The sequence below is a fragment of the Carya illinoinensis genome, chromosome 6, assembly GCF_018687715.1.
Source record: "Carya illinoinensis cultivar Pawnee chromosome 6, C.illinoinensisPawnee_v1, whole genome shotgun sequence".
Lineage (NCBI taxonomy): Eukaryota > Viridiplantae > Streptophyta > Magnoliopsida > Fagales > Juglandaceae > Carya > Carya illinoinensis.
The window spans coordinates 5,955,737-5,966,967 of record NC_056757.1 but is presented as its reverse complement, the minus strand read 5'-3'; the positions used below and the strand labels follow the sequence as shown (position 1 = coordinate 5,966,967).

The 11,231-nt window shown below is 35.0% G+C and overlaps 1 protein-coding gene across 1 annotated transcript; it reads right to left on the bottom strand.

Moving 5' to 3' along the window:
- Positions 1-8,120: 8,120 nt before the first annotated feature.
- Positions 8,121-10,091, bottom strand: LOC122312862 (acetyltransferase At1g77540-like). Its single transcript, XM_043127520.1, has 2 exons — positions 9,730-10,091; positions 8,121-8,446 (listed from the first exon to the last, which is right to left on the bottom strand). Exons 1-2 carry the CDS (start codon positions 10,000-10,002, stop codon positions 8,357-8,359), a joined length of 363 nt encoding a protein of 120 aa, XP_042983454.1. The 5' UTR covers positions 10,003-10,091; the 3' UTR covers positions 8,121-8,356.
- Between the last annotated feature and the right edge of the window lie 1,140 nt (positions 10,092-11,231).

Below are 11,231 nucleotides of genomic sequence, written 5' to 3'. Positions count from 1 at the left end.
TTCCAAGTGGTTTGTTATTTTTATGATTGTGATTTTGGTTTATGCTAGAATATCATCATCATCATCATCATTGTCTTTTTCATCTTCTACTAAACATACTTTGAGTCAACCACTCTGTTTTCGTGGGGTCGAAGCCACACTAAAATACTCAAATAATATAAAAAATCTTGGACGACTCTTCTTCGGATGTCCAAAATACAACACAAAGGTAACTCCATCATTTATAAATCTAACATTTTTGGTAAAAAATGATTGATATATAGTACATCTAACATTTTCATTTTCATGTATTTTATTGAAAGGATTACCATATTGTAATTTTTTCAAGTGGCTAAATAGTAATCAAGAGATGCAACTCTAAATACGAGAAAGAAATAATGAGTTGTTAAGGAAGGAAGAACTCATCTGGAAGATACTCGACGATATCAAGAAGGTGAAGCTTGAGGTCCGTAAGAGTGCGGATGAGATTGAGAAGAGAAAGATGGTGCTTCGGGATCAAGAAGCTGAAATAAGACGTTCACGAGTCCTACTCCGGTTGTATTGGGTTCTTTCAATTGTTCACTCATGTTACTTATGTGTATCTAAGTAATTTCAAAACTTGAAAAGCAAATATTGTTTAGTATTAGGTAGTAACTAGGATGTGTATTGAGAATTGTTAGATAGCTTTGATTTTATCTGCAGTTCATTTGTTTAGTACTTTAGCAAGTGAATATTGCTTAAGTAATGTTATATACTGTAATTTATGTTAATTGAAACATGTATTGATAACTGTTATGCTTTTTGGTGTATTGAGTGGAATTTCAATATGTTGAGGCCAAACAACACGTAGCAGGAGGCTAATTGTTTGACCACATTCCTTGCTTCAATTTTCTCAAACTTTTGGTCCCACCACTGACTTGGTGCAAATTCACTCGTTCTTGTACATGACTTTGTACATACACATTAGAACCCATGACTTAGTACATACACATTGCAAATTCAACCGTGTAAATTATTCGCACAAGCATGGATAGCTGAGTTCTTTTTTCTTTCTTTATTTTTTGATGGATCAATGCATTGACAATTTTAGAGCTTGAGCAATGGGTGTTGGAACATGGATTCGTTTCCCTTGCTGTTAGTAGTGATGACAAGTAACTGGAATAAGTTGTCATAAACACTAAAAAATGTAGCACAATACAAGAGATGCAGATGAAGTAAATGTCATAAAGCACCAGCCTTCCCATCGAATATGTTGTCATAAACCTAAAACAAACATTCGTTGACAACTCAATTTATGATTCCACATCCATCATCCAAAAATTTCATACCATCCAAAAATGAAAAGCTATCCATACAAAAATAAAAAGTTCTCTATCAAAAAATAAAATACCAAACATGTAAATTTAATACCATCCAAAAATAAAAAGATGTCCATCCAAAAGCTGAATACCATCCAAAAATAAAATACCATCCAAAACTAAAAAGCTATCCATCCATCTATTTCATACCATCCAAAAATTTCATACCATCCAAAAATAAAAAGTTATCCATCCAAAAATTTCATGCCATCCAAAAAAAAAAAAAATTATCCATCCAAAACTATCAATGTCATTTGTTCCAAATACAAAAAACACAAACCCGCCTGTTGTCCATGAATTACATTCAATACACAAACTTCAATGTGCCGATTGTGTGTCCATGAACCCAAGTTGCACCGATTGTGATTCATCGATCCCAAGGTTCATTGGTTGTGATTCATCCAACCAAAATTGTATCTATAAAGGATAATATTAACTACCAGATTGTGATATGGATATTACTAAATAAATATGTAATTAGTTAAGAACTCTTACACTTTCTTGACTCCAGCATGCCTACATGCCACTAATATTGGTCATATCTATCTCTGAAGTGCCAAATAAATTCCTAGAAGTCTTCACAGCTGGTTTATCTCCTCCATCTCCCTAACAATCAAATAACAAATAATAAAACATGTTTATCAATCCTAGCAGTGCTAAATTATAAATAAACATGTAAAGTAAACAAAAGTGCACATGTTTGCGTTTCCCCTTCACTGGTAAATTCTTTGTCTGTGCTTTAACTTTTCACATACTTTTCTCCATTCCCAATGCTCTCCTCAATGATGAGGGTCTACCTTTCCCTCTCACAACTAGAAGACTAAGTACTTTCTTTGAACCACCCCCGATAGTGGTGTCCTTTGTCGTACAACCAAAATTGGAACCCATGAGAGTCATCGATGGGGGTTCTTGGTCGTCACCGTATAAGTCCATCATTGCAAATAACTTTTTTGTTGCATCCTCAGTATGCTTTTTCGAACCTGCTACAAGAGTGATGATTTATAATAGATATTCAATAAACGTGAATATCAGTCAGCATCTGCCAGTTGATCCCCTGCATCATAGCTGTTGTGGATTAATGTGTATCTCCTATTAATTTCCTTTCTCCATCGATCTAATATACTTCTCTAGCAAAGATTTTCTACCGTTACATTTGAATACTGCAAAAATATGCCTGTACAATATACCCCTCATCTGAAATAACCCACATGAACACTTTGCAGTTGCATCATCCTCACAAAAGTCCACTGAATGTGTAACAAGCTTAGTGAAGTTTTCAACACGAACTTCATCCTCTACCGGATAGGTCTTTACTGCACCATCTCTCTTAAGTAACTCTGGATCCAGATTGATAATGCTCTGGAGTTGCTACTGAACTTTCCTAAATTTTGCATTCGTGTACAATTCTTGAAATTTCTTTTCAATCGGAGATCTAGAGATGCAGGGAATGGTGACGCTAAATGAGTGGAAGTCTGTGCCATTTTCATTCTCAATTTTCTTTTTCAATATATTGTCATAATGGTTGATGAACTCTTTCAAGTTCGTCTTAGCATGAATATAACCGTCAAAGAAAGCATTCGTGCTCTCACTCCGTTGCGTTGTACTCAATCCCGCCCAAAAAAACTCTTTGAAGAATGCCGGTACCCAATGCTCTTGCTCAGTGTAGAAACTTTACAGCTAGGCATTCTGCTGCAAGTTGTAAGTGGTGATTAGTTGATCCCAACATTTTTCAAACTCATCAATACTTTGTGTGTCATACACGCATTTCATCAATGCACTTTTCATCCCACTTTTGTATGAAACATGGGAGGCAAGTTTTTCAGGGGCTTTCTTTAGCATATGCCACAGAAAAAATCGATGTCGAGTATCTGGAAAGACAATAGCAATAGCATTCTTCATCTCTTTGTCTTAGTTTGTGATAATAGCTTTTGGAGCTATACCATCCATACACTACAACCAGGTCTAGAATAACCAGACAAACGTCTTCGTATCCTCACTGGATATCAATCCTACACCCAACAGAATTGACTGGCTATGGTGATTTACACCAACAAATGGTGCAAAGGGCATCCTATATCTATTTTTCAGATATGTGGTATCGAATGTAACCACACTACCGAAATACTGATATGCTACCCTGCTATGGGGGTCTACCCAAAATACATTCTTTAACCTCCCATTATCAACTAAACCCATCAATGCAAAGAATCCAGAAGTTTTGTATTGCATCCTTAAAAAATACTCTCGAAGCACTCCAGTGCCACCTTTCCCAAGTCGCATATGTCTTGTCTTGTCGATGTAATTTCGACAATCATTTTCTAAAAATGAGAGATTCTCGAATCCACCCGCGCCAACAACAAGAGATCCAAAGCTCTTATTCATCTGAATGCCAGCCAAATCGTTTGTATCTAAGACTCTTTTTACTGACTTACTTACTTTTCTATTACATCTGAAGAAGTGAGATTTAGTTGGACTAAGGCTGTGGTTATAGACATTATGGACTGTTGTCAACCTAAACTTTTCATCAATTTTTAAAAGCATTAATCTTGGCCTTACATTCTGTCTTTCCTATCATTCATGGTCTGGTGACATTCGTCATCCTATTAGGGCCTTCCCACCACGGACACAACCTAGGGTGGCATATCTAACATTACCATCCTCTCATTTCTCGGTCCTTCTTGTCATCACTCCAAATCTGCATTTCTTAGTATACTGTTTATAATAACTCATTACTTTTTTAAAAGAATTAAACTTCATCCCTGACTTTGGCTCATCAATCGTATCACCAACAACCTCATTCTCTAACTAAGGTGTCCTAGTAATGCCAACCTTGGATTTTCGTGAATCTGGTCTATATTCATGACTTTCTTCAATTCTAGTGGAGGTATATGGAATATCAATTTCTCTACACTCGGGTGTTTCCTCTACACCAACTCTTCTACTCATGGTGGAGTTTGTAGTCATGAGAGGAGTTGGGTAACCAGCATTCTGCAAAAGAAACAAAAAATGGTTGATACTTTTAAGGAAAAAAAAAACCCAACTTATAAAAAAAAATACAAGAGCATAGTTGCATCACCGCTTGAATGTTGTTTGGATATTGGTAGCCATCTGGATATAACAAAAAAGCCGAGACCACGCAGAAATTGGTCCATAGTACCCGTGCATATAATTTGTGAAGTTTGAACTTGTTGACGGTATGTCCTAACATGTTATTTAATAAGTTATTCATGTGTTGTAGAAATAATTATAAACTCAACACAATCCTAAAAGTTGTAAAAAAATTTAACATATGGCAGTTGGGGGATTTGAGCTAGATGGTGTTAGCGGAGATGAGTGTTGTCCCCATTTTTCCCTGCTAAGAGGAGATGCTTCAGCTCGCCTAGCTCTATTTTTTTTCTCTAAGCTATAAATGCCAAAAGCCACGAACAACAATACAAATCCCTTAAATGCAAACTAAAATTATTTCTCCCGTGGTGCAAAAAAAGTTCAAATCTTGGTAAATTTCAGCATTTCAAATAAACATACAATAATTAGGTGACCGACCTAATAAATTCCAAACCATGCTAAGCTCAAGTGCAAGTTGTCAAATAGAGCATGAAACATGCTTTATATAATTTTTGTGAATCACAATTAATTTATTGCATGAATAATTGGGAGGATGTATTGAACTACAATCCTAATATCCACATTTGGGACCAAATGTTATCAAAACATCCGAAACCTCAATAGGATATCAATGGACATGATATTTTAAGACAAATGGTACCAACTTTTAGAGTAGATTTTTTTGGGGAGGGAGGAAAGGGGGGGCTTACAAGATACAACTTTTGGTGTTTGATTGAACTGGTCAAACTTAAAGATGACAGGCCTAGAACTCAAAAATAAAATTTTCTCCATACACTCTAGTATTTTATTTACAATTTCATATTCAAGAACAAAAAACTCATGGAAGTTAGATAAGATATTAGCACTTGATGATAAAAAACAGTTTGGTAAAATGGCAACAATAGTGATACGTGATGGAATTTTCTCAAACCTTTGTTGAATCTTGGAGCCCAAGAACCATTGATATGTCAACCTAAACTGCAAGAAACACACCAGGAATTCACAAGAATGCAAAAAATATTTAACAAGACATGCTTCTCAAAGAGCCTACTTCTCAAAGCATGCAAAGCCAGTACCTAACAGCAAAACGTGCTTATAAACAACTTACCCATGACAATGAGACGACAACGACAACTGGCGGAGCTTCAGCCACCCCAACGACTTCTGCCAGCCTAGATTAGGTGGCTTTCTTCGACTGGGTTTGGATCCTGCTCCAGGTGATCTAGCACTCCTCAACCAAACAAAAAATCTTTGCTTTCTCAGTTCTTCAGTTTCCCAATTTCCCTGTTTGGTTTTACACTTTCTCGTTTCCCTCTCATTTTGTGCTTTTATGTGTTTCTTCTTCTTTTTTTCAACTGACATGGCATTAAATAAATCAGTCGATTCCCCCCGTGTACACATCCCGTGTACCTGTAGAAGATTGTTTGGGTAAGAATATGAGATGAGAAATTCAATTTCTCCCAATTTCTTTTATAAACATTATTTAAATACAAAATATTTTTTAAATTCTAATTTTTCATCTAATCTATTTTGCTGTGTTTGGATGTTGGGATGATCTCAAATGAGTTGATCTATTAATAGTAATGTTTTGTAGATCCTATTGAGATGTGTTTGAATGTAAATAGATTAAGATATGTATTTAAGGTTATGTTTGGATAGTAAGGTAATTTCAAATTATCTAGGAATAGTAGTAGAAAAATGATGAAAAATAATGATAAAATATTAAATAATAGTGCATAGTAGTAAAAAGCAGTGAAAATTAGGTGAAAATTAATGATTAAATATTAAATAGTATTACCCAAACACAACTTGAATGTATGAAGTATTTTGAGATGCATTTAACTTTTTTTTTTATGTAAAGTTAAAAAATTAGTGGGTTCCATTAATGATTAGGTTGAGATAATTTAAGATGAGTTCAACATCCAAACACATTATAATCATTACAATTTTTAGGAATTTAAAAACAATACACAAAAATCAATACAACTTTTTCAAACTTTAAAATAAAAATAATATTAAAAAATTATATTTAAATAATTTTTTAACTTTATAATACTTTTATTTAATTTTTTTTTCTCATTTTCCAAAATCTAAAATATAACAATTTCATTCTTGTTTACAAAATTTTAAGATATTCCAATTGTCCAAACAAGCCAAATTCAATCTCTTTTCCAATAGCCACTTGGACTTCTCTCTTAATAATGTATTCTAAACGAATGGTCTTGGCTTGATTTTTCATTGAAACTAACAGTGGCGATTTCATGGGTTTACTCATAAGAATTGCTTAACAAAAGCCGTATTCTACATTCTCTCTCACCCTCTCTCCCTCACGCAAAAAAAGCCTCCATATCTGATTTGTGCATGAGAAGCCCTCCTTGTCCCTCTCCTTCTCTCTTTTCTTTCTTTCTTTTTTAATTTTTCTTTCTTTAAGGCTGAAAAAGTCATATTTAGAGTTTTCCGCAAACTTTTGAGAGACACGCGCAGTATAAGAAGACTCTCAAACTGCAAATCATTTGGAGGATAGTGGCAGTTTTGCGAAAATCATCGTGCATGGTCCTTACGTGCCGTTCACAATTAAGTGTGGTCCTCACGCCCCCCCCCCCCCCCCCCCCCCCCCGCGCCCCATTACGGCAACTTTTCTTAACACACGCGCCAAATCACCAGAATCACCACTCCTTGATCTTTCAAATCTGACTTTTGTGGTTGAAAAGAGAAAAGCTTGTAACCTTCACGACCATTATAGATTCCTAAGTCTATCGGAATTGGTATAAACTGTAATAATCTGTCCTTTTTTGTTCTTGTTTTCTTTATTGTATAGTTAAAAAAAAAAAGGATTTCGTTTCTTTGATAGTTTGTCCGTAAAGGTTGAGTCATCCATTTCTATGAAAGGTGCGGTTGAATCTCTATTTAAATAGAGTGTTGTCTCTGGACGTTTGTCTTAGAGCGTATAAACAGTAGTAAAGTCCAAACTAGTTTAGTAATGTACTAGTAGAGCTCCAAATAGTTGATATGAGAATATACCCGCATGTATCTGTCATGGATATAAGTTTCTTTTAATGAATAAATGATAATATTTCCCTTAAAAAAAAAAAAAAGCTACAAGTGAATTGCTTGAAATTTCTCCAAAAGAAAAATTGCTCAAAGAAGATTTTTGTAACCATCACATATCTGTCTTTGACCAAGATTTGTTCATGTTTAGCTTATCCAACAGGAAAGCGGACCCAAAATAAAAATATGAGGCATTAACTGTACAATATGGAAGAACATGAATTCATAAAGCGTTTTCATGTCCTTTCTCAATTATCTTCTGGTGACAATAGAAGTTATCAGCTGCGTGTCAAATTTGAAAGCTGATCTTATGTCCAATTTGAAAAATCACAAACTTACTGTAGGTGAAGAGTCTTTTATAATTAAATAAGATGCTACTCTTCATCTTGAATTTTGTCATCCTCAATCACACATGGTGATGTGTCACATTTCAAGTGGCTTCTTCTATCAACCACGTAATTGACACCTAATGAACTGTGTCAAATCACCAAGTCGCAGGTGTGACAATGATTAGGGTGAAGAAGAACATTACTCTAATTAGATAGAATTTTGTCGAGAAATGAATCGGTCTGTGTGGTAGCTATATGCATCTTACAATCATATCACTCTCTAATATTAACAAACCAAATATAAACAAAATGAAACTCTGTTATTTTTTCGGGGGTAAACTTAAAACAGGAAAGCTAACTAGCAACTTTCAGTTGGTTAGCTGCTTAGAACAGCTTCAAATGTTATTATTATTGAAATGTAAAGCAGAGAAACACTTCTGCCTTACCCCCTTTACGTTAAGAAATATGGAAGCACAAGAACATGAACATGCGCTTAGGTCAGTTTACAGAGTACAGAGCACTTTCCTCAACTACTCATCAAAGAGTAGAACTTGTTCCCCTATCAGCTTTGACACCATGCGAGTACAAAACAGAATTCCATGAGGGGTTCCGAGGAAGAAAAGTGTCCTGTCAGAGGATAAAAGAAAAAGAAAGAAGAAGCATGCATTAATTCAAGGTACTGCCTAGGTAAATTCCAGTAAACATTATCAAAGAGTGACGATATTTAAATAAAAATGAGTCCTTCATACAATCTCACCCTGTATTCGTCGAGAAGAGGTCTGTTTATATTGTATGTTAGTGTATTGATTACAAGAGAAATCTTAAATAGATATGCAGCTTGTACATGAGAAAAAAAAAAGGAAAACTACAAGGATCATGTCCCTTGATTTATGTAGCCAGCTCTATTTCTTGATTTCGATTCAATCTATAATGTTTCCATCAGTATATCTTGCTTGTCGAGCCTAATATGGCAAAGTTGTTTTTGATAAGATCCTAATATGGCAAAGTTACTGAGCACCGTGTATATAAATTGAAAGGAATGTTTTCCTAGAGATGATGCTCACAGTGGCTAATACTAAATGATGCTCACAATGGATAATACTATTGATTTGACCAGAATCAATAGGGATCAAACAAGTAAACAATGTAATCAACCAAAACATATTCTCTTGAACTAAGCTTCTTTACCCACGCCCGTTCATCATCGATCCATTTTTAACTATATCCGTGCATTGATGCAGTGTATCACTAAGAGGAAAGAAAGGTCTTGTTAACGTTTGCCCACTTCTCATTACATTTGGAATAAGTGACTTATCAAAAAAGTGACTTCAGCTCTATCCTGGCCATCAAACAATGGCAACCCTTCTTCTTTCTGAATAGAAGACAAAGGCCATCTTTTGCATTACCATGATTAATTCGTTCTAACAGCATCAATATCAATGCATTATTAGGCATCTAACTTCCCAGAATGCTTTGGGTGGACAGTAGTGATAGTACCCAAACAAGTTCTGTTCTTAGGGCTCTTAACTATACATATTATTTTCCGGAGCTTTATCCAAATTCCAAATAAATAATATTCCCAAAAACTCTCCCTTTTCTTTTCTTCTGGGACCAAAGGTGGAACCTATGATTATCAAAACACGCATAACAATACACAAACCTGAAGTACACATAGATAGCCCAAATAAGACAAAGCAATTACAAAACAAAGAAGAATTCATTACCAGAAATGTCCAACAAATATTAAAGAAACCTGCTATTAGACCTAGGAACCCAAAAAACAAAGAGGCGCAGCGAAACAATTTTCTCCAGTGAGAGAAAGAAAAATCAAATTCAAAGCCAGAAACGAAAACCGGCAAAAGAGCAAAACTGAGACAAACCCAGGAAGGGAGAGAAAGAGATGAACTAACCGAGACGTAAGAACAGGTAGGTATGATGGGGATGGAGTGGGATTTGGCGTGGTTGAAGGCAGCCAAGCAGAGGTGGGAAGCCAAGCCTAAGCCTCTCTTGGAGGATGGTACGAAGGTGTGGACCAAGTCCATGACTTTGCCATCGTCTCTGAGCACGTACTCTATGTACGCCTTCTTATCCTCAGTCTCGAACCTGCGATTGGCCTCGTTCCACACGATTTTCGGAGCCTCAGAGCCAGCCCCTCCCGCTCCGGTCATGGTTGTGGTTGCCATCTCTCTTGCGTGAACGGTGGCACGCACTCCCTTCCAAAAAAAAAAAAAAAAAAAAAGACTTGACAGAATGACGAAGATGTAACCAACTGGAAAGAAAAATTTTCCTTGACAATCTGTTCATATAGTTATATTGTTGATTTCAAAAGGACGAAAATCTATCAACATTAATTAATTAGTTAAAAAAAGACATCAACATTAATTAATATAATAAAATATATTTTTTAAATTTTACTTAGATTTTAAATAACATAAATTTTAATAAAGAGTAGATCTCAAATAAGTAAAAATAATGTAAAAGTCTAACTTTCAATAAAAAGTTATTATTTTTTTTAAAGGTAAATTATTATTATTCATTCATCAAGAAATTTACTATGAGCGGATACATTCTAGAATATCTTCATATTAAATATAACATTATAAATCAAAATAATGCATTTAAAGTTTCATCAGTATACTATTTCTTTTTGTGATTGGTCTACTCTTCACTACTACTAATACTCTCAACAGATAAACGTTTAAGAGACAACTCAACCTCACCATTCATAGAAAGGGATAACTCAACCGTGACATACAAAAGTTCAAGAGATAAACTCTTTATTATTTTATTTTAATTAATAATAAATAAACCAAAAAGCAAAGCAGTAAAATAGATGCAAAAGATGGCAGATTACGGTTTAGACTAACTCCAATAGATTTTGGAATCTGTGACGGCATGTGAAGGTAACTTATCTCTTTTCAACCACAAAAGTTAGATCTGAAAGATCTGGTAGTGGAGAGTCTGGTGATCTGGAGCATGTGTTGAGAAAAGCAGCCAGAATGGGTGGCGAGTGAGGACTACGTGCAAATGTGGATGGCGCGTGAGGAGTGCAAATATGGGCAGCGCCTGAGGACTACTCACGATGATTTTGGCAAAGCCATCACTTTCTTCAAAATAATTTGCTGCTTGGGAATCTGTTTGTGCTACTTGTGTCTCTCGAAAGTTGCCGGAAAAATGTAGATCTTTTTTTTAGCCTTGAATGAAGCAAAATAAAACTAAGAAAAAAGAACTGCCTTTGTAATGCTCCAGTTTTGGAGGTCTGGAGAGTTAGCTCTTATTATTGAATATCAACTCTAATATCAAAACTATTAAATCTGAAAAATTTCATAAAATATTAATTCATTTGTTCAATCAAAAAATCCACGTCTTTCCACGGAAATACTAACCAAACTCCTCAATAAAATAGAATAAC